This window comes from Pristiophorus japonicus, chromosome 5 (assembly GCF_044704955.1).
Source record: "Pristiophorus japonicus isolate sPriJap1 chromosome 5, sPriJap1.hap1, whole genome shotgun sequence".
NCBI classification, from domain to species: Eukaryota; Metazoa; Chordata; class Chondrichthyes; family Pristiophoridae; genus Pristiophorus; species Pristiophorus japonicus.
This window is the reverse complement of record NC_091981.1, coordinates 226,817,219-226,840,884: the sequence shown is the minus strand read 5'-3', so window position 1 is coordinate 226,840,884 and position 23,666 is coordinate 226,817,219. Positions and strand designations below refer to the sequence as shown.

Here is a 23,666-nt window from a genome sequence, read left to right as displayed (position 1 = left end):
GTAAAGGTTTTGTTTGAATTGATGATATGGAAGGCCCAAAAGTGACCAAAGTTGGCATTGCTCAGCAGGACTTAATAGGTAACCTGAGTTAAGCATCAATGTTTCTTTGCAAAACAGTTAAACTAATTTTATTGGGTTCCAGCTGTGTTTGCTCTGCTTAATTTGTGAAATAATTTAACAGAATTATAGGCTGCTCTCTTCAAGCTTTTTACAGTTCCAGCCGCAGAAACATTCTCACAGGGTTGATAAAATAGAGAATGGATTACTGTGCCATGAGGAAGCTGATATTTTATCCTCAAAAAACATTTCACATGTTTCAATTGCTCTCTGTGGAAGTGGCTGCACAGAAAGGTGGTTCAAATATATTTTTGTTTGGGGAGAGAGAGTCATATGTCATTTTCGTCACAATGACATTTTGTATGAGTAACCTGATGATGTCTTTTGACATGACTTACAAAAGATTTATAGAATCATAGAAATTTTACAGAATGAGGCCATTTGGCCCTTCATACCTGTTCAGTGCTAGCTCACCCACCAGAGCTTTCTAGCGTAATCCCATTTTCCTGCTCTTTCCCAAATCCTTTTGTATTTTCTTCTTTAATTATTTATCTAACTTCCCTCTTAAATGTCATGCTTGATTTGACTTCAGTAGCCATACGTGATAAAGCAATATAGCATTGAATGTCCTAATAACCTAAAACATTGTCATCAAGCTGGTGCCCCTTTGATGTATATAGTTTTTAATTATATTTCTTTCATTTTTTTTAGAATGTGGTGGCATTCAGACTGGAGAAAATGGATTCATTTCAAGCCCCAACTACCCATCACAATATAATCCTTTGACACACTGTGCATGGTTGCTGGAGGCCCCAGAAGGACACACAATAACTGTGAGTCCATTTTTGAAAATACACCAAATATTAAAATGTTATTCTTCATACAGTTGACCAGAAAAATATCATTAGTTTGTACAGCATGTTTCAGTGGAAAATATTATTGCATTACAGACAATTCTGCACGGGTAGGTCAGGCAAACTTTCAGAGGTGATGATGCTCAATGGAAATGAAATGAATGATAAGGCTGCATTTAAATCACACTTCTACATAACTGACACTAGCGTACTGTCTGCTTCAATATTTCAGAGCCATCTGTTTTCTATATATTTGTGTCATGCCCTTAGTACATTTAAATCAATTGGGAATACTGTACTGTAACAGCAATGCTTGTTGTTCCAACCTCCTCCAGAAGTGGCTGTAACCTCTAAAAATCAATTTTACAAGAATGCCTATTATTCTTAGCTGCTCCAGAAGTGATGCTGTAACCTCCCTCAACTGGGCACAACACATACAACTAAAAGACATATCCTGGTAGTTGTTCTTCTCTGAGTGGTCACCTAAGGTGTTCTGCATATGTGAGGAGGCTGCTATCCACATGTTTCCTTCCCCTAACTATACCATTGGGCCAGAGGAACTCCAGATACAGTCCTACCCCCAGCACAGGACAGAGCAACATCTCTACTGCCATCCCCTCCGACTAACAAGCAATGTCATGGAAGCTTCACTCGTGCTCTATAATGTTTGCATTATCTGTGTTTTTCCACTCACAGCTGAAATTCATTTACTTCGACTTGGAGGCTCACTTGACTTGTGGCTGGGACTCTGTTACAATCATGAATGGTGGGTCCTTCAGTTCCTCAATCATAGGCCAATACTGTGGAACCACCTCACCTGAGACGATTAAATCTGGTTCAAGCAAATTGTTTATCACCTTTAGCTCTAATCGCAGTGTGCAGCGTGGCGGTTTCTATGCCACGTGGATGTCCGATTCAGCAGGTAAGAGAAAACATTTTTGATAAAAAGAAGTTTGCATTTCTGAACTTTACTACAAAATGTTTTCTAGATCCTTGTTTGCCCCATTCAGTTCGGTGTGCTTTATTTAGTTTACAATCATTGAGCAGAACAATTGTTGGCCACTGATACAACCCTATACATGTGGTGCAGTTATCATTAACAGTTCATTTAAGTCATCCGCCATTTTCCTTTTCTTTTAATTTGACTGTAAAATTACATTTCTAGCTTATTTGTTATTAATAAAATAGACAACAAAAGGCCTTTTCAACTGCCCAACTGATTTTTGAGGGTAAAATATACAAGGAGAAAGTTCCAGTGAATGAGGAACAATCCATTCTCAGTACATTGACAGAGGGGAGTAGATCTCTGGCAGTGTTTCAGCACATTGTGCACATTTGTAGCATCTGGACAAGCTCCCAGCTCAGCTTCATTCCCAACAAAATGACACCATAGTTCAGTGATCATTCGGCCACAAGCTCACTTTTTAAACATTTGGTCATTTGAAGATTATTTACCAGACAGTGTCATCCAGTATTCAGCAGCACGCTATTTTTCGATAGTTAACACTTATGTTATTAACATCTTTTAGGAAAGTCTCAAAGCACTTTTAAGAGAGACATCTTGCAGATTTACTTTTGGAAATGTCCTACTGCTGGAAACATTACATTGCAAGTGCTCTACATCCTCAATTAATTTTTGTATTTGAAACATAGGTTTGACATTATCGAAATCTAATCTATTTGCATTAAACTTAGAGCCAATGGAACTTGCTTGTGTCATGATTGTTTTATTGTTGGCTATTAAAAATGCCCATTATCTATCATGTAATTTGTTGCAATGTATTTTTTTCAGTCTTCATTATTATAAAGTGACATAAGATAAAGCTGCACAAACATTAATTCCACTTCCTTGGTACCGTGCTTTAACTTCACCTTTTAATCTGTGTAAGTCTATAATTTTTTATGTCAGATACAACCCTTGCCCTGCAGGGATTAATCTTTATTGGATAGAGGCAACTGTTAGCAATAAACTGAGGACAGCTTCCTGTTATTTTCCATTCTGGCAGATGTTTTAGGGAGATAAAACTCAATAGAAAAATAAAATGATCTAAAAATATAATCATTTGCAAAACATGCAACATCTGCAGCAGTAATAATCTCGTTAGAGGTGAACTGTGGCAAAAATGGAATATTAATTGTCATAATCTCTAAATGAGTAATTCGTACACAAGAGATATATTCTCCAGTGCATATCTTTGATACTGTCTCCAAATCTTCTCCAGCTGCAAGTCTTTTTGTTTTTGTGTTGAATGATTAGCTTTAGCTACAGAAATTGCAGACAGACTTCATGCTTTTGGAATTTGAACTTCAATTCCATTCAAACATTCACACTGCCACTAGTCACACTGCTCTGTTACTCTTTTCAACCTCGGTGGTGTCCTGTTCTATGGACATTGGCTTTTCACCTTGGTTTTCAAAGTTTAAAAAGTACTATGTTGATGATATTAGCCACCTGAATTTCTTATTAGTTTAATCAGTTTATCAGGACATTTTCCTGGAGCCATAATTAAAGATGCTTACAAAAATATAGTACAGTGCAAAACAAATTATTTCAATTTGACCAAGTTCGGACACACCTACTGTAGGTGTTTGTTTTTCACTCCACTCTGATTCTTAGAGCTTGGAATTTATAGTGGGAAAGGACAACACGTGGCACAAAATTTAGGCTTAACCCAGTGTCAGTTTTATTATGCAACAAAAACCAACTAAAACTACAGGACTAGACTTCTGAGAGAAATTGACTTAAGACATACAATCACCATCCCTGGCTGTAGCTGTAGTAGGTTCGTGGTCGTTGATTCCGTGACCTGTTGGTGGTTCTTCTGTCCATTCTCTGCAGTGCTATTTCTGTTCCTGTCCTTCTGTCTCTCTCTTTGTCCTTCTTCACTTTCTTTTCCATCTCTTGTGTTTCTGTATTCGTATATTTATATCTATAGTATGAACAAGTTTCCCTCTGGATCGATGTGGTAAATTGTTTAACTGGCTGTGGTGATGAGTTTGAATGGCTACTAATTTGCACACGGAGTCGACAGTGCAAAAGATAACTCCTTATCCTTGATGCCCTGTTATCCATAAATGTGCATTTCTTAGGGTCCTTTGTAGTCCTGGTTTCTTGCAGACTTATAGGCCCCAAGTTTCCACATGATTTGCTCCTGATAAATGCTGATATGGACAGGTTGGGCTGAATGGTTGGTTTATGTGCTGTATATTCTATGTAATTCTATGTATATCCTTCCACCAGCACTATGAGATTCCTACTGATGCTGGGAGATTGTGCACATGGCACACACTCATACTGCTGCATCTCCCTTCAGCTATTGAGTGATAGCTATGGAGAAACAAACCCATTGAGATCTGTTCAAATGAAGCTCAATGCAAGCTCAAGGAAAGCACCTCATCTTTCAGTTTACAGAATTCCAACCTTAACATTAAGGTCAACAATTTCAGATCATAACCACTGCTCCCATTTGCTCGGAGAGCTGGTGTTGGTAATAGTTCTGCTGTGCCACATGAAAGGTTACGGCACAAGATAAAAGTTCACGGGTTTGGGGTAATATATTAGCATGGATAGAGGATTGGCTAACGAACAGAAAACAGAGAGTCGGGATAAATGGTTCATTTTCTGGTTGGCAACCAGTAACTAGTGGGGTGCCACAGGGATCAGTGCTCAGACCCCAACTATTTACAATCTATATTAACGACTTGGAAGAAGGGACTGAGTGTAACATAGCCAAGTTTGCTGATGATACAAAGATGGGAGGAAAAGCAATGTGTGAGGAAGACACAAAAAATCTGCAAAAGGACATAGGCTAAGTGAGTGGTCCAAAATTTGGCAGATGGAGTGTAATGTTGGGAAGTGAGGTCATGCACTTTGGCAAAAAAAATCAAAGAGCAGGTTATTATTTAAATGGAGAAAGATTGCAAAGTGCTGCGGTACAGCGGGACCTGTGGGTACTTGTGCATGAAACACAAAAGGATAATATGCAGGTACAGCAAGTGATTAGGAAGACCAATGGAATCTTGGCCTTTATTGCAAAGGGGATGGAGTATAAAAGCAAGGAAGTCTTGCTACAGCTATTCAGGGGATTGGTGAGGCCACACCTGGAATAATGCATCCAGTTTTGGTTTCCATATTTACGAAAGGATATACTTGCTTTGGAGGCAGTTCAGAGAAGGTTCACTCAGTTGATTCCGGAGATGAAGGGGTTGACTTATGAGGAAAGGTTGAGTAGGTTGGGCTTCTACTCATTGGAATTCAGAAGAATGAGAGGTGATCTAATCGAAACGTATAAGATTATGAGAAGGCTTGACAAGGTGGACGCAGAGAGGATGTTTCCACTGATGGGGGAGACTAGAATTAGAGGGCATGATCTTAGAATAAGGGGCCGCCATTTAAAACTGAGATGAGGAGAAATGTCTTCTCTCAGAGGGTTGTAAATCAGTGGAATTCGCTGCCTCAGAGAGCTGTGGAAGCTGGGAAATTGAATAAATTTAAGACAGAAATAGACAGTTTCTTAAACGATAAGGTGATAAGGGGTTATAGGGAGCGGGCGGGGAAGTGGAGCTGAATCCATGGTCAGATCAGCCATGATTTATTGAATGACGGAGCAAGCTCAAGGGGCCGTATGGCCTATTCTTGTTCCTATTTCTTATGTTATTATTTGCACCTTTTCTGGATCCATCTTTTGTTTCTCTACTTGTCCCATAGAATCATAGAATGGTTACAGCACAGAAGGAGGCCATTCAGCCCGTCGAGCCCGTGCCAGCTCTCTGCAAGAGCACTTCAGCTAATCCCACTCCCCCACCCACCCCCCCCCCCCCACCCTCCCTTCCACCATCGCCCTGCATTTTTTTTCCTTCAGATACTTATCCAATTCCCTTTTGAAAGCTGGAAATGCTCAGCAAGCCAGGCAGCATTATCACCTCCTTTTGCCTTGCACCATCATCCCTTTGGACATTTATTCACTCTTGCCCTGCAACCTAGGGTGCATTTATTTGCTCCAAAAGTGGGTTGGACTAAATTTTGGTTTGGTCCCCTTGGAGAAAAAAGACACACCCAACAGTTTGGCTGGATTGAGTAATTTGACCCTGCCTGCTGGAGAGTAATTCAAAGTATCTGCAATGTGTAGTTTAATTTAGTCATTGTCACAGGTAGAATGCTCCAGTGAAGCTGTTTCAGTGCAGCCAGTACAGTAGCATCTACCTGATAATGTGGAGGGTCACCTAAAAAAGCAAGATCATTCTCACACGGTCACGTGAAGTCTGCCCTGTCAGCCTCCTCCCAATCATCAATTAAGTGATATAACATAAAATGCTGGTTATTCTCAGTAAGTCAGGCAGCATCTGTTGAGAGAGAACCAGAGTTAATGGGGCCGAAATTCAGCCTCCCGAACAGTCCACTTACCGCCGGAAAGCAGCGACCAAGCGGCAGAATCAAGTGTTTAGGCTCCGCCCCCATGTTAGTGTAAATAATCAGTCTGTCCACCCTATTACAGACCTTCTCCTTTAGTTCTTTACTGTCCCTCCCCTTTTCTCTGGCCCTTCCATTTCTTAAAAACTGTTAAATCTCTAACTTTTTCCAGTTCTGATGAAATTTCATCGACTCCACAGATGCTGCCTGACCTACTGAGTGTTTCTAGCACTTTGTTTTAATTTCAGATTTCCAGCAACTGTAGTATTTTGCTTATGAAATTAGTGAGTCTACTACAGTTTTTTAATCAAACTTTTGAGTTTTGGCAATGCTGAATACAAATATATTTCCTTCCTTATAGGCTGTGGTGGCATTGTTCATGCAGACAGCGGCTCTTTCAAATCACCAAACTGGCCACAGAATTTTCCTGATAATAGCGAATGTACATGGAAGATTATAGCCCATGAGAGCAAACACCTTGAAATCACTTTTGATGAGAATTTCCAGATTCCAAACAGCACCAATAACTGTGGGAAAAGCTATGTGAAGGTTAGTGCCTTGAAGAAATGCATGTTTGTTTCTTAAACTGAAGAGATTAAAAATAATAAATAATAAATTCAACCAAAAGGAGAGGAGGAGAGACAAACTAGGGCTGTATTCCCTGGAATTTAGAAGGTTAAGGGGTGATTTGATCAAAGTTTTCAAGATATTAAGGGGAACAGATAGGGTAGATAGAGAGAAACTATTTCCGCTGGTTGAGGATTCTAGGACCAAGGGGCATAGTCTAAAAATTAGACCTATCAGGAATGAAATTAGGCAACACTTCTACACACAAAGGATGGTAGAAGTTTGGAATCATCTTCATCAAGTGGCAATTGATGCGAGATCAATTGATAATTTTAAATCTGAGATTGATAGATTTTTGTTAACCAAAGGTATTAAGGGATATGGGGAAAAGGCAGGTATATGGGGCTCAATTTTCCCCAAAGCATTTTTTTGGCTCTACTTGAAGAGTTACGCCCGATTTTTGGGGGGCCCAAGTACCCCCCAAAAAACGTGTTGTAAGTTTCCCCGTTGGATTTCTTCATTTTGGCGTGGCCTAACCCGACCTTTAGTTTTGGGTTGGAGCCTTGATCTGCACCAAAAAGATCGGGCTGCCATGGTAACCAGGGACACAATGCGAGGCGAGGCTGCAAAGTGAAGCATACAGCCAGCTCCCAACATATGAAAAGAATTGAAAAATACATCGCACCAACTTACCTCCAACCCCACCCGAAGACTGCCGGTCCCATTCTCGGTCGCTGGTTTAAGTCTCTCTCTCTCTCTCTCTCTCTCTCTCTCTCTCTCTCTCTCTCTCTCTCTCTCTCTCTCTCTCCTTCTCTCTCCTTCTCTCCTTCTCTCCCTTTCCTCCTCCCCCCTCCCCCCTCTCCCCCCGGACTGTGTGTGTAAACCAGGGCCAAGAATGGGATCGGACTGTGTGTGTGAACTGGGGAGCGAGAATGGGACCAGACCGGACAGCCCTCGGGCGGAGTTGGAGGTAAGTTGTTGCTATGTGTATTCAATTCTTTCAGTGTGTCCGGGCATCTGCTGCGCCCCTTTCCTTACCTGCGCCGATTTCCTTAACTCTAGGGAAGGTTTTTCAGGAGAGGCCATATACGCTGGCCTAATCAGAACTGGAGTAACTCTCAGCCGACCAAACTTCCCTAAATGGCCAGAAGTGGCGTAGGTGACCTCAGCATCACGAGGAGATTTCAACCTCGATTTTAACTTGGGGCGAGCGGTGAGTGTGGAGTTGGCAGAGCGAGCTACAAGCTCATTCTGGCTCACATGAGGCCCGGGCCATGTTAACTCTTGGACATTGTTTAAATACATCGAGCCTGATTCCCGCCTGAACTGGGCAGCAATGATGAGGCTGGCAGGTGGGAGTCATGCCAGTGCGGCAGGAGGCTGCACCTGGGGTCCCAGGGCATGGTGTCTGGCAGTCAGGTAAGTGGAAGGGAGGACCGATAGGCAATCGCAGTTGGGGAAGGGAAACCCGGGGCTGGGGAAACTGTAGGCTTCCTAGTGGGACTCCGAGACGGCAATTTAAAAAAAAATAAAAAACACATACCTTCTCTCCCCTCTTCTTGGCCTGCTACTCCTTGCCACTGGTGAGTTCTGCACCAGGTATCAACTTCACGACTTGAAGTTAAAACAGCGTTTGAATCCCATTGAGGTCCTTGCACTGACCAAAATGTGCCTGCTAAAATGGAACATGGCACGAGGTAGGTGGGAAAAGAATGAGTGGAAAACTGATGCGATCTGAACCCCTGCATGTGCCATCCCCCTTCAAGTGCGGAAGGCTAAAATCAGGGCTTTAAAGTAGGCCAGGATTTTTTCCCCTAATCACTATCCAGCAACCCCTGCTGGGAAGCACACATGTTACTGTTGGGTTGGGACAGATTTGGCCATGGTGTGACCCCACTATCCCTTCACATGACCTTCCAGCACTTGAGCCTCGAAATTTCTGGGGTTGGAGAAGGTGGAAGGTTTTCTGGGGAGGTGGGAATGCAGAAATTTCTTGGAATGTTTCTCCATTTAAACTGGGCCTTTAAATTCCAGTCAGGGTGCCATGGATGAATCCTCCACACACCCTCTATATCAATGGGTCATTTCAGGGGGAGATCCCAGGCTACCCCGGAAATCCCTCCCTTTATGCACTTGAAAGGCATCAGTAAAACCCGTGCTAGATAAGTCCCTTTGAAGCCTGCAAAAAGGCTCCAGACTTTTAAAAATCAAAGGTAATCAATCCCAGTGGAAAAAGGCGGCAGCCAATTTGCACACAGCAAGGTCCGACAAACAGCAATGAGATAATGACCAGATAGAGTGATGTTGGTTGAGGGATATATATTAACAGTGAGGATGGCCCTGAAGCACCAGAAGCCACAGCATTTAAAGGAGCAGAAGAGGTCCGAGAATGAAAATGACTTCAGGTTTTGTAGGCCTACAAAGGTAAGTGCTGAGGCCCATTTAGAGGGACAGGAGGTCACTACTAGGTCCTCGTCCGCCATCAGGAAACTTCAGGGCTATTCCTGCTGCTACCTCAGGCCTACTGCCACCTTTCACTAGGCGGTGCTGGGGAGCAGTGATTAAACAGAAAACCAGTAAAGAATAGTAATAAGCAGATGTTAAAAGCTGAATATAATTCTAAGGGCAATTTGAATCACTGTTTATATTCTACAGAGTACAAGCTAAAAGAAGATTATAGAATATTTTTAATTATCTCTGGCTGAATTCTGAGCAAATTAGTCATGTTAACTCATAATCTAAATTTGTTTGTGCAGGGTTTGAAGTTAGAAAGTAAAGGAAAACTACCTTCATGCCACATCTGGTGCAGGGATGTGCAAGTGGAGGCTATAAAACCTTTCAGTAATTCATCCATCAATAAATGAAAAGTGTTGCTCAGATGTACCAGTCGCTCACAATTGCACGCTGTGTATTGGAGTTAGTTCCAGTTTATTGCAACTTATCTGATAAAGAAAGAAGAAGAAATAAGGAGCTTGCATTTATATAGGAAAGAAAGACTTGCATTTATATAGCACCTTTCACGACCACTGGCAGTCCCAAAGCGTTTTACAGCCAATGAAGTACTTTTGAAGTGTAGTCACTGTTGTAATGTAGAAAACGTGGCAGTCAATTTGCGCACAGCAAGCTCCCACAAACAGCAATGTGATAATGGCCAGATAAAGTGATGTTGATTGAGGGATAAATATTGGCCAGGACACCGGGGATAACTCCCCTGTTCTTCTTTGAAATAGTGCCATGGGATCTTTTACGTCCACCTGAGAGAGCAAGTTTAACATTTCATCCGAAAGACGGATTATATTTTGCATTTAATCACCTCAGTACATCCTTCACAGCTGATGAAATAGTTTCAAAGCTTGTTGCTGTCGCAATGTTGGTGTTTATGCCATTTTTCCAAGGTTCCCACCAAATTTCTGCTGAAATTCCGATAAATAATCAAGATGACCCCCACGGAAATTTTACACCTAACTTGGATGTTGGCTAAATGTTAGTCAAGGTACATAAGCCAGTAAGCATATCTTTTCAACATTACAGTTCACAACTGTGGCATTTCTCTCAGCATTTGAGATTGCTAAATCACAGCCATGAACCATATAAGTAGCTGTAAGGTCATTAAAAGGCTTAGGCGTCTGTTAGAATTTGAGTTTATCACTGCTTATCCTTTATGACTAGAACATTACTTACTATGGGGTATTGAGGATAGAGCATTACTCCTATTTTTCAATGACTGACAGATTACAGAGGGTCTAGTATTATAAAATCTAAACTGGATGTTTGCAGGTGTTTTTGCTCTCCCTCTCTCTTTCCGTCTGTCTTTCTCTCACTCCCATGCTCTTATTTTACTTGTGTACTCAAATAATTATTTTGTCTCGCTGCTAGAATGCCACTTGCAAGTGGATTAGATGAATAAATTAGCTTCCATTTACAATGCTATGTGAATGTCCACTCGAGATTTCAAAAATTCAAGCCTGGAGTTGGTTCTGTAACTCGAGAACTTGTGACTGAGAATAATCTTGCGCCTTGTAAGTGTGAGGTGGATAATATAATGTCCAGATGTGAATGCAGTTATGAAAAAAGAAATAAATACCTAACTAAAATGTTGGGTTGATAGATGCTCTCAATCACCAAACTCTGATTTTGTTAAGGTCGAATAAAGACAAAAGAAGTTCTGATTAGACAGATGAATCACGATGATATCCAACTTGGCATTAGTTGAAAGTGTAATACATATGGCCTCAGGGTATTGTACAGAAATCTGACCAGCAAAAAGGAAATCTGAGTACTATGTATCTGTGGGCTTCCTCACTATGATTCTTTGATTTACACATGTTTTTGCACCGACATTGCCGATGGCAACATACATTGAACTTTCCTGAGAATCTTTTTAACATACGCTGCAACGTAAAAGAAAGTGGAACCGAATAAACAATCAGGGCCTGAAGAAAGCTTGGATTGTATGCCATCTGCCTTCTTTAAATCTCTCTATCTTACTGATACTATGAAAATTAAATTTTGACCCCATCAAACCACAATTTATGCCCATTAAACAGAGCATGCTTAAGACAATACAATTGTGGAAGCTTTTCTCTTTTTTTATGTAACTGATTCTGATGTCATAAAAAACAATTCAAAGATATAGATAATATAGTGCAGGTCTCAGTAATGAGAAATGTAAAAATCACTATATAATGCCAGAAAAGTGACTTTGGCTACTGTGGCCTATTTTGACAAAAACAGTGGCCATGAGGTTCTGCTTATACCCATTTGTGTATTGCAGAACATAAAATATTCAATCGGGCAGCGTTTTAGAATGTAATTTAAAACCAACAAAAAAAAATTGCATTAAAAATATCCCTTGATATATTTAAGCGTGATAACCTGGTGCAGTTTTATTCCTGCAGTTGAAAATGGCTCTTTAATCAGAGTGTCTAGTCCACCACCAATCCAATTTTAAATCACTGTAAATGGCTTTAAAATCAATACAGAACCATTTCTTAGTTACAGTTGTCAGTTTCTTAATAAATTAAAAAATATATATTTAAAAGCTTTTAAAAGGTGACTATTAATGCCCTTGCGCCTAATTTTAGAAGGCCCGCAAACGGGCATAATTAACAGAAACTCGCCAAGCTGATTAATCTGGGAGTGTGGCCAGTTTTGTGGGCAGGGCCTGCTGCCAGCACGATGTTTTATAAAGCAGCGCAAAAGATTGCAGAAATTTGATTTGCGCTGGATGTATTTTATGCTTGAAATTCCTCAATCTTTTGTGCTGGTTTGGCTGATTTTGAGCGAATTATGCCAAGACCAATATATTTTGTTTCTTACTTCTTCTTTTCAACATGTTTCTTAGTTTAAAATAGGTTTTTAAATTGTCACACTCAAGATGGGGATAATATATTAATTTAAAACTAGGCAATTTGGCTAGAAAGATTGAAGGTCACAGAGCTTTCGACAAGGTCCCACACAGGAGATTAATGTGCAAAGTTAAAGCACATGGGATTGGGGGTAGTGTGCTGACGTGGATTGAGAACTGATTGGCAGACAGGAAGCAAAGAGTAGGAGTAAATGGGTACTTTTCAGAATGGCAGGCAGTGACTAGTGGGGTACCGCAAGGTTCTGTGCTGGGGCCCCAGCTGTTTACATTGTACATTAATGATTTAGATGAGAGGATTAAGTGTAGTATCTCCAAATTTGCAAATGACACTAAGTTGGGTGGCAGTGTGAGCTGCGATGAGGATACTATGAGGCTGCAGAGTGACTTGGATAGGTTAGGTGAGTGGGCAAATGAATGGCAGATGAAGTATAATGTGGATAAATGTGAGGTTATCCACTTTGGTTGTAAAAACAGAGACAGACTATTATATGAATGGTGACAGATTAGGAAAAGGGGAGGTGCAAAGAGACCTGGGTGTCATGGTACATCAGTCATTGAAGATTGGCATGCAGGTACATCAGGCGGTTAAGAAGGCAAATGGCATGTTGGCCTTCATTGTGAGGGAATTTGAGTACAGGGGCAGGGAGGTGTTACTACAGTTGTACAGGGCCTTGGTGAAGCCATACCTGGAGTATTGTGTACAGTTTTGGTCTCCTAACTTGAGGAAGGACATTCTTGCTATTGAGGGATTGCAGCGAAGGTTTACCAGACTGATTCCCGGGATGGCAGGACTGACATATCAAGAAAGACTGGATCAACTGGGCTTGTATTCACTGGAGTTCAGAAGAATGAGAGGGGATCTCATAGAAACGTTTAAAATTCTGATGGGTTTAGACAGGTTAGATGCAGGAAGAATGTTCCCAATGTTGGGGAAGTCCAGAACCAGGGGTCACAGTCGAAGGATAAGGGGTAAGCCATTTAGGACCGAGATGAGGAGAAACTTCTTCACCCAGAGAGTGGTGAACCTGTTGAATTCTCTACCACAGAAAGTTGTTGAGGCCAATTCACTAAATATATTCAAATAGGAGTTAGATGTAGTCCTTACTACTAGGGGGAATCAAAGGGTATGGCGAGAAAGCAGGAATGGGATACTGAAGTTGCATGTTCAGCCATGAACTCATTGAATGACGGTGCAGGCTCGAAGGGCCGAATGACCTACTGCTGCACCTATTTTCTATGTTTCTATGTTTCTATGTTTCTATGAGCCACATTTTTCGCCCACGCAGAACGGAAATCTCAAAAGCGCAGCCTGCAATTTTTCATCCACTGTGGACAGTCATAGTCAGTGCCACCACACTTTCCTGATGTATGCAGGCGAGGCTTTCTGCTGGCAGTGCGTACTTCAAAAATCAGTCGCCCCTTAAAAGCACAAGGCATCCTTAATATGCAGATGCAACCAATCATTGTAATCCAACCAAGGAGGCTGCTCTTGTCCCAGTCCAAAAACGACTAAATTGAGTTAGTGGTGTTTTGAACCAGATGTCAATGCAATGTCATAAATACAGGCAGTGTTCACCAAGTACCAGAGACTAGCATTGTCATGCCTATTTGTTATAAATTGTGAAGATAGTTGACATTGTTCAAGTAGGTTATCTCTGTTATATAGACTGATCTACAAAGCTAGGTCTGTGTTCACAGCATTTCATAAATATAAAAAAAACAAGCACATTTCATGGATCAGCCCTTTAGTTATGTCTGGCCATGGGAACAGAATCCCACTGCATAGTCGAACCTATGTAGTTCATGGAAAGATTAAGTTCTGTTTGATTTGTTGAGGGCTAAGTTTTAATCTCAATCTCTGCAAATAAGTTTTTTGTCTGTTTAACCCTTTATGAACTACTGTTTTGGAACTGATTTTAGTATTTCACTTTTACTGCTAACCACTGTGTGCTACATGCGCTAAACCCGGAACTTGCAATCTGTCAAGAATTCTATTGACAGATCGTACGAATCCCTGGGAAAAGGGCATTCGCGGCAGTGTGTTGCCCAACTTCTTCCCAACGAATGCCCGTGAAATTATCACGCCTGGTAAGACCTGCTTTTACCAGCTTAAGAGTTTTAAAAAACAGAAAAATAAAATGTTATCAATAATTTCTGCATTTAAAAACCTGTGAAATAAGGTAAATTTATTTTTAGCCCCTTTCAAACATGTAAATTTATTTTTCAAAAAAATTAATGTTTTGTTTTAAATATTTAATTTCTTGGGGGTTCATCTGTGGTTATCTCTCTCCTGATACTGAAATGCTTGTGTAGACTACATGGCATTTTAAATATGTGATTTAAAAATTGTTTTTTGAAGTGCAGAGGTAATTTGGATGTATTTCCATTTATATTTACAGGGATTCTGTACATATGGAATCCCCATAAGTATGAATGGAAATCCCCTTCTGTCATTCGATGGACTGTCCCAAGGGCGCTCGCATGATCCCAAGGGCGCTCGCAAAACGCAGGTGCCCCTGAGATATGTGGGCCTCTTCCCGCAAATACTTGGAGAGGCCCAGGACCATGAATTTCTGTACCTCCCAGACCACCAAGTATGTGGACGTTTTATTTGCAGATCGGAAGCATTTCCCCGCGGGAAGCCTCTGACTTGCCAATATAATTAGGCAGAGTCAACATGGTTTTATGAAAGGAAAATCATGTTTGACAAATCTATTAGAGTTTTTTGATAATGTAACTAGCAGGATAGATAAAGGGAAACCAGTGGATGTAGTATATTTGGATTTCCAAAAGGTATTCGATAAGGTGCCACACGAAAGATTGTTACACAAGATAAGAGCTCATGGGGTTGATGGTAATATAGTAGCATGGATGGAAGATTGGTTAAAGGACAAAAAACAGAGAGTAGGAATAAACAGGTCATTTTCAGGTTGGCAGACTGTTGCTAGTGGGTATCACAAGGATGAGTGCTGGAGCCTCAGCTATTTGCAATCTATATTAATGGCTTAGATGAAGGGTCCAAGTATAATGTAACCAAGTTTGCTGATGATACAAAGCTAGGTGGAAAAGTAAGCTGTGAGGAGGGCACAAAGAATCTGCTAAGGGTTATAGACAGGTGAAGTGGTGTCCTTGTACATGAAACACAGAAAGTTAACATGCAGGTATAGCAAGCAATTAGGAAGGCAAATGGTATACGAGAGGCGTCGGGAGTTCGTTGGTGAGGCGTGAGTCCGGGGTCGGAGGCCTATAAAAGGCCGCGAGAGGCGTCGGGAGTTCGTTGGTGAGGCGTGAGTCCGGGGTCGGAGGCCTATAAAAGGCCGCGAGAGGCGTCGGGAGTTCGTTGGTGAGGCGTGAGTCCGGGGATCAGCAGAGGCCTATAAAAGGCCGCGAGAGGCGTCGGGAGTTCGTTGATGAGGCGTGAGTCCGGGGTCGGAGGCCTATAAAAGGCCGCGAGAGGCGTCGGGAGTTCGTTGGTGAGGCGTGAGTCTGGGGTCAGAGGCCTATAAAAGGCCGCGAGAGGCGTTCGGGAGTTCGTTGGTGAGGCGTGAGTCCGGGGATCAGCAGAGGCCTATAAAAGGCCGCGAGAGGCGTCGGGAGTTCGTTGGTGAGGCGTACTTGTGCAGCTACAAGGAGAAGGCAAAAAAGAATTAGAAAGAAACAGAAAGGTGACGTCACAGCCTAGGGGTAAGTGATTGGCTGGTGATTGGTGAGTAGTTTTTCTTTTTCTTTTTTATATCAGTCAGTAACTTTTAGCATTGTTGTTGCCAATTTAAGTGTATCTAAGGGTTAAGTCATGGCAGGAGAGCTCGGTCGGGTGTTATGCTCCTCCTGTACCATGTGGGAACTCAGGGACACTTCCGGTGTCCCTGACGAGTACATGTGCGGGAAGTGTATCCGCCTCGAGCTCCTGACGGTCCGCGTTGCGGAATTGGAGCTGAGGGTGGATTCACTCTGGAGCATCCACGATGCTGAGAATGACGTGAGTATCACGTGTAGTGAGTTGGTCTTACCGCAGGAGAAGGGTCCTCTGCCAGATAGCGAATGGAAGACCGCAGGAAGAGCAGTGCAAGGAAGGTAGTGGAGGGGTCCCCTGTGGTCATCCCCCTGCAAAACAGATACACCGCTTTGAGTACTGTTGGGGGGGATGACTCATCAGGGGAGGGCAGCAGCAGCCAAGTTCATGGCACCGTGGCTGGCTCTGCTGCACAGGAGGGCAGGAAAAAGAGTGGGAGCGCGATAGTGATGGGGGATTCAATGGTGAGGGGAATAGATAGGCGTTTCTGCGGCCGCAACCGAGACTCCAGGATGGTATGTTGCCTCCCTGGTGCAAGGGTCAAGGATGTCTCGGAGCGGGTGCAGGACATTCTGAAATGGGAGGGAGAACAGCCAGTTGTCGTGGTGCACATTGGTACCAACGACATAGGTAAAAAAAGAGATGAGGTCCTATGAAACGAATTTAAGGAGCTAGGAGCTAAATTAAAAAGTAGGACCTCAAAAGTAGTAATCTCGGGATTGCTACCAGTGCCACGTGCTAGTCAGAGTAGGAATCGCAGGATAGCGCAGATGAATACGTGGCTTGAGCAGTGGCGCAGCAGGGAGGGATTCAAATTCCTGGGGCATTGGAATCGGTTCTGGGGGAGGTGGGACCAGTACAAACCGGACGGTCTGCACTTGGGCAGGACCGGAACCAATGTCCTAGGGGGAGTGTTTGCTAGTGCTGTTGGGGAGGAGTTAAACTAATATGGCAGGGGGATGGGAACCAATGCAGGGAGACAGAGGGAGACAAAAAGGAGGCAAAAGCAAAAGACAGAAAGGAGATGAGGAAAAGTGGAGGGCAGAGAAACCCAAGGCAAAGAACAAAAAGGGCCACTGTACAGAAAAATTCTAAAAGGATAAAGGGTGTTAAAAAAACAAACCTGAAGGCTTTGTGTCTTAATGCAAGGAGTATCCGCAATAAGGTGGATGAATTAACTGTGCAAATAGATGTTAACAAATATGATGTGATTGGGATTACGGAGACGTGGCTCCAGGATGGTCAGGGCTGGGAACTCAACATCCAGGGGTATTCAACATTCAGGAAAGATAGAATAAAAGGAAAAGGAGGTGGGGTAGCATTGCTGGTTAAAGAGGAGATTAATGCAATAGTTAGGAAAGACATTAGCTTGGATGATGTGGAATTTATATGGGTAGAGCTGCAGAACACCAAAGGGCAAAAAACATTAGTGGGAGTTGTGTACAGACCTCCAAACAGTAGTAGTGATGTTGGGGAGGGCATCAAACAGGAAATTAGGGGTGCATGCAATAAAGGTGCAGCAGTTATAATGGGTGACTTTAATATGCACATAGATTGGGCTAGCCAAACTGGAAGCAATACGGTGGAGGAGGATTTCCTGGAGTGCATAAGAGATGGTTTTCTAGACCAATATGTTGAGGAACCAACTAGGGGGGAGGCCATCTTAGACTGGGTGTTGTGTAATGAGAGAGGATTAATTAGCAATCTCATTGTGCGAGGCCCCTTGGGGAAGAGTGACCATAATATGGTGGAATTCTGCATTAGGATGGAGAATGAAACAGTTAATTCAGAGACCATGGTCCAGAACTTAAAGAAGGTTAACTTTGAAGGTATGAGGCGTGAATTGGCTAAGATAGATTGGCGAATGATACTTAAGGGATTGACTGTGGATGGGCAATGGCAGACATTTAGAGACCGCATGGATGAATTACAACAATTGTACATTCCTGTCTGGCGTAAAAATAAAAAAGGGAAGGTGGCTCAACTGTGGCTATCAAGGGAAATCAGGGATAGTATTAAAGCCAAGGAAGTGGCATACAAATTGGCCAGAAATAGCAGCGAACCCGGGGACTGGGAGAAATTTAGAACTCAGCAGAGGAGGACAAAGGGTTTGATTAGGGCAGGGAAAATGGAGTACGAGAAGAAGCTTGCAGGGAACATTAAGGCGGATTGCAAAAGTTTCGATAGGTATGTAAAGAGAAAAAGGTTAGTAAAGACAAACGTAGGTCCCCTGCAGTCAGAATCAGGGGAAGTCATAACGGGGAACAAAGAAATGGCAGACCAATTGAACAAGTACTTTGGTTCGGTATTCTCTAAGGAGGACACAAACAACCTTCCAGATATAAAAGGGGTCAGAGGGTCTAGTAAGGAGGAGGAACTGAGGGAAATCTTTATTAGTCGGGAAATTGTGTTGGGGAAATTGATGGGATTGAAGGCCGATAATTCCCCAGGGCCTGATGGACTGCATCCCAGAGTAATTAAGGAGGTGGCCTTGGAAATAGCGGATGAATTGACAGTCATTTTCCAACATTCCATTAACTCTGGATCAGTTCCTATCGAGTGGAGGGTAGCCAATGTAACCCCACTTTTTAAAAAAGGAGGGAGAGAGAAAACAGGGAATTATCGACCGGTCAGCCTGACCTCAGTAGTGGGTAAAATAATGGAATCAATTTTTAAGGATGTCATAGCAGCGCATTTGGAAAATGGTGACATAATAGGTCCAAGTCAGCATGGATTTGTGAAAGGGAAATCATGCTTGACAAATCTTCTGGAATTTTTTGAGGATGTTTCCAGTAAAGTGGACAAAGGAGAACCAGTTGATGTGGTATATTTGGACTTTCAGAAGGCTTTCGACAAGGTCCCACACAAGAGATTAATGTGCAAAGTTAAAGCACATGGGATTGGGGGTAGTGTGCTGACGTGGATTGAGAACTGGTTGTCAGACAGGAAGCAAAGAGTAGGAGTAAATGGGTACTTTTCAGAATGGCAGGCAGTGACTAGTGGGGTACCGCAAGGTTCTGTGCTGGGGCCCCAGCTGTTTACATTGTACATTAATGATTTAGACGAGGGGATTAAATGTAGTATCTCCAAATTTGCGGATGACACTAAGTTGGGTGGCAGTGTGAGCTGCGAGGAGGATGCTATGAGGCTGCAGAGTGACTTGGATAGGTTAGGTGAGTGGGCAAATGAATGGCAGATGAAGTATAATGTGGATAAATGTGAGGTTATCCACTTTGGTGGTAAAAACAGAGAGACAGACTATTATCTGAATGGTGACAGATTAGGAAAAGGGAAGGTGCAACGAGACCTGGGTGTCATGGTACATCAGTCATTGAAGGTTGGCATGCAGGTACAGCAGGCGGTTAAGAAAGCAAATGGCATGTTGGCCTTCTTAGCGAGGGGATTTGAGTACAGGGGCAGGGAGGTGTTGCTACAGTTGTACAGGGCCTTGGTGAGGCCACACACCTGGAGTATTGTGTACAGTTTTGGTCTCCTAACTTGAGGAAGGACATTCTTGCTATTGAGGGAGTGCAGCGAAGATTCACCAGACTGATTCCCGGGATGGTGGGACTGACCTATCAAGAAAGACTGGATCAACTGGGCTTGTATTCACTGGAGTTCAGAAGAATGAGAGGGGACCTCATAGAAACGTTTAAAATTCTGACGGGTTTAGACAGGTTAGATGCAGGAAGAATGTTCCCAATGTTGGGGAAGTCCAGAACCAGGGGTCACAGTCTAAGGATAAGGGGTAAGCCATTTAGGACCGAGATGAGGAGAAACTTCTTCACCCAGAGAGTGGTGAACCTGTGGAATTCTCTACCACAGAAAGTAGTTGAGGCCAATTGACTAAATATATTCAAAAGGGAGTTAGATGAAGTCCTTACTACTCGGGGGATCAAGGGGTATGGCGAGAAAGCAGGAAGGGGGTACTGAAGTTTCATGTTCAGCCATGAACTCATTGAATGGCGGTGCAGGCTAGAAGGGCTGAATGTCCTACTCCTGCACCTATTTTCTATGTTTCTATACTGGCCTTTGTTGCAAGGGGGTTAGAGTGTAAAAGTAAGGAAGTATTGCTGCAATTGTACAGGGCTTTGGCGAGACCACACCTGGAGTACTTTGTACATTTTGGTCTCTGTACCTGTGGAAGGATATACTTGACTTGGAGGGGGTGCAACAAAGGTTTACTAGATTGATTCCTGGGTTGAGAAGTTCGACCTATGAGGCGAGATTGAGTAGAATGGGCCTGTACTATCTGGCATTTAGAAAAATCAAAGATGATCTCATCGAAACATATAAAATTCTGAGAGGGTTTGACAGTGTAGATGCTGAGAGGCTGTTTCTCCTGGCTAGAGAGTCTAGAACCAGGGATCACAGTCTCAGAATAAAGGGTCGGCCATTTAAGCCTGAGATGAGGAGGAATTTCTTTATGCAGAGGGTGGTGAATCTTTGGAATTCTCTACCACAGAGGGCTGTGGATGCTCAGTCGTTGAGCATATTTCAAGTCTGAGATTGATCATTTTTTGGACTCTAGGGGAATCAAGGGATATGGGAATTGGGCGGGAAAGTGGAGTTTAGGTCAAAGATCAGGCATGAATGGTGGAGCAGGCTCAAAGGGCTTTGGATGTCAACTCAGTATTCAGAGACTTTTGTCTCTGCTCGTTGAAGCTGAGGAAAATTAGTAAAACATTATTCAAATTGATAGATTTACGTAATTATATCCCTTTTATTTCTACAGGTCTGGGGAGGAGCTGCTGAAACTGATGAAACCTTGTTGACTACTGCTTGTGGAAATACTCCTCCTGGGCCTATCACTGCACCAGCAAATGTTGTGGCAGTCCGTTTTCAGTCTGAAGGCAGTGTAGGACGTGGCTTCTCAGCATCTTTCACCAACCGTACGTCTTTTGGTATTTTCAAAAGTGGAAAACATGTATGAAAAATGTATTTTATATCTCATTTAGTGTTGAAATTAATTTTCAGTTACTTCCAGAGCACTCCCAAAGCATACCAAATGTTTTGAGTATTATTTTGCTCTTTTTAGATTGAGCACCAAGATCTTATCAGCAAATCTGTCGAATTGCCTACAATAGTTTGTATATGGCTGCATGCAGAAGTACCAATATTGGTTGTCACTGATTTCCCAATCTCAGCCATTATGCGGTGGAGGGGGACAGTGAGTAGTGGTCATGAACCTTTTCACAGAGGAGGAGGGAATGTTGGAGAGAGAGCCATCAGGCTGTCCTCAATTACCACCCATAGACTTGTTCACAGTATCATTGCTGGAGGCAAGGGGTCTGGTAACTGCCCTGCCTCACCGCCTGTCATCTGCGGGCTGATGTGTCACCCAGAGATATCAAGAAAACTGAGAGATTCATGCCCACACAAAGGGCCCAAAATTGCCCAGGAGTTGCTCCGTTTATTTTGGAGCAACTTGATTTTTCTGGAGTATCTTAAAAATCCCCATTTTGCACATTCAATTTGCGCCAGTGTAAGTGACTTGTTAGGATTTTTTTTAGTTTAGCTTAGTTTTGTTCAAAAGGGGGCATTACCAGCCACCTACACATATTTTGGCCATTTAAGCCACTTTGGACAGCTAATAGTTGCTCCAAACTAACTTAGGCCAGCGTATGTTGCCACTTGTGGCCGCACAGAAAACCCTTGCGGAGAGTTAAGAAATCAGCGCAGAGATAGGTTGGGGTGGGGGGGGGGGATGGGGGGAGGGAAGAGGAGAGGACCTTGCAAAGCACTAAACACCTTCATAACAACATTCAAGAAACAGAAAAAACATCAATAATAAATAAAAAAATAAAACTTAAGTCCTACCTTCCAAACTCAGCCCGGGAAGTCAGCGGGCCGGCAGTGAGAGAGACCACTCAGCCGGGGATAGGTGGGGGCAGGATGACCGGGCGGGAGAGCACAGGGAACTGGCCACGGACTCGCAGAACATACACATAGGCAGGCTGGGCTGGGCTCACACAAGACACAGGCTGCAGGAATCATTGGACAGGGGGCTGGGCTCACAGAACACACACACAGGCAGGCTGGGCTGGGCTCACACAACACACAGACTGCAGGAATCATTGGACAGGGGGCTGGGCTCACAGAACACATACACAGGCAGGCTGGGCTGGGCTCACACAACACACAGGCCGCAGGAATCAACGGACAGCGGGCCGGGTGGCCAGAGCAAGAAGCCACTCGGCCCGGGATAGGGGCAGGATGCATCGGGTCCCATGCTGCAGCACGCATCATCATCATCATGGGAGGAGCTACTGCACATGCGCGAACGCTCTAATGCGCATGCGCATAGCTGCCGGCACTCTTTCACGCGCAGGGCCCTAGCTCCGCCTCCCAATGGAATCGCCACGCCCAAGAAAAAGCGGCCAGAATCCGGGGACATCTTTTTGGCGCCGTTTTGAGCCAAGGAAGTCGGCACATCTCACATGAGTGTGCCGAAAAAACAGGTGGGCCAAATTTGGGCCCATAGATTCACTTGAAAATTAAATAATAGAGCATATTTCTCTTTTAACAATTGCAATGTACAAACTGAATTTTAGCTCACCATAGAGGTGCTGAAGTCAATATGTGAAGTTGGATTATATTGACAGCATATGTGTTTTAAAATTCTTTAGGATGTGGAGCCAATTTCACTGCTTCTGCCGGCCGTGTTATGTCACCCAACTACCCTAATCGTTATGACTCGAACTTGAATTGTCAATACCTCATCAATGCGTCGAGTCAGTTGATCGTAATCTTACAATTTGAGATATTCAATATACAAGGTATGATTCAAAATTCTCACATATTGGTGATAATTGATCATTATGCCCTTGGACAGAAACCGAAAGTGTAATTAATGAGAGAGTCATCACTCTGGAAAGAATCTGTTTTTACCATTGCGTACTGATTGGCATCAATTAGTATAGTCTTTATCCTGGCCAAGGTTAAAATAATTTCCCATTTGTTCCATAAAACTAGCTCAAGGGTTTAATGGCATTCGTAGTGACTGCAGCTTGTGGGTTATAAAAGGCAAACTTTTGTTACAAAAGACTTCAACTCTGCAATCATACACAAAATCTGAATCTACGCATTTTAGCACTTTTAGCCACCCCCGTGACTCTCAAGCTAATAACCTATTGCCAGGTCAAACTGTTCATTTGATCAAGTTTTGTAATTTTATGAAAAGTTATTTTTATTTGTAACATTAGCAAGTCTTGCATAGCATTGCTCATGGTGAGCTGGAAGAAAAGTGTTTTTATAATAATACAGGTGCTTCAACAAAGTGTGATAGAAGTAAGCGCAATTAAATACAACACAGGAATTCATAGAATCATAGAATCATCGAAGTTTACAGCACGGAAGGAGGCCATTTCGGCCCATCATGTCTGCGCCGGCCGACAAGAGGCTCTGCAGTCTAATCCCACTTTCCAGCTCTAGGTCCGTAACCCTGCAGATTACAGCACTTCAGGTGCACATCCAAGTACTTTTTAAATGTGGTGAGAGTTTCTGCCCCTACCACCCTTTCAGGCAGTGAGTTCCAGACCCCCACAACCCTCTGCGTGAAGAAATTTCCCCTCAAATCCCCTCTAAACCTTCCACCAATTACTTTAAATCTGTGCC

The 23,666-nt window shown here is 42.9% G+C and overlaps 1 protein-coding gene across 1 annotated transcript in view; it reads left to right on the top strand.

Moving 5' to 3' along the window:
- Window positions 1-23,666, top strand: part of cubn (cubilin (intrinsic factor-cobalamin receptor)) — a 457,745-nt gene that overhangs the window by 316,981 nt on the left and 117,098 nt on the right. Inside the window, exons 47-51 of the mRNA XM_070880231.1 lie at window positions 769-890; window positions 1,608-1,833; window positions 6,683-6,870; window positions 20,785-20,941; window positions 22,679-22,828. Of these exons, the coding sequence (XP_070736332.1) occupies window positions 769-890; window positions 1,608-1,833; window positions 6,683-6,870; window positions 20,785-20,941; window positions 22,679-22,828 (843 nt within the window). The remainder of the gene's footprint in view (window positions 1-768; window positions 891-1,607; window positions 1,834-6,682; window positions 6,871-20,784; window positions 20,942-22,678; window positions 22,829-23,666) is intronic.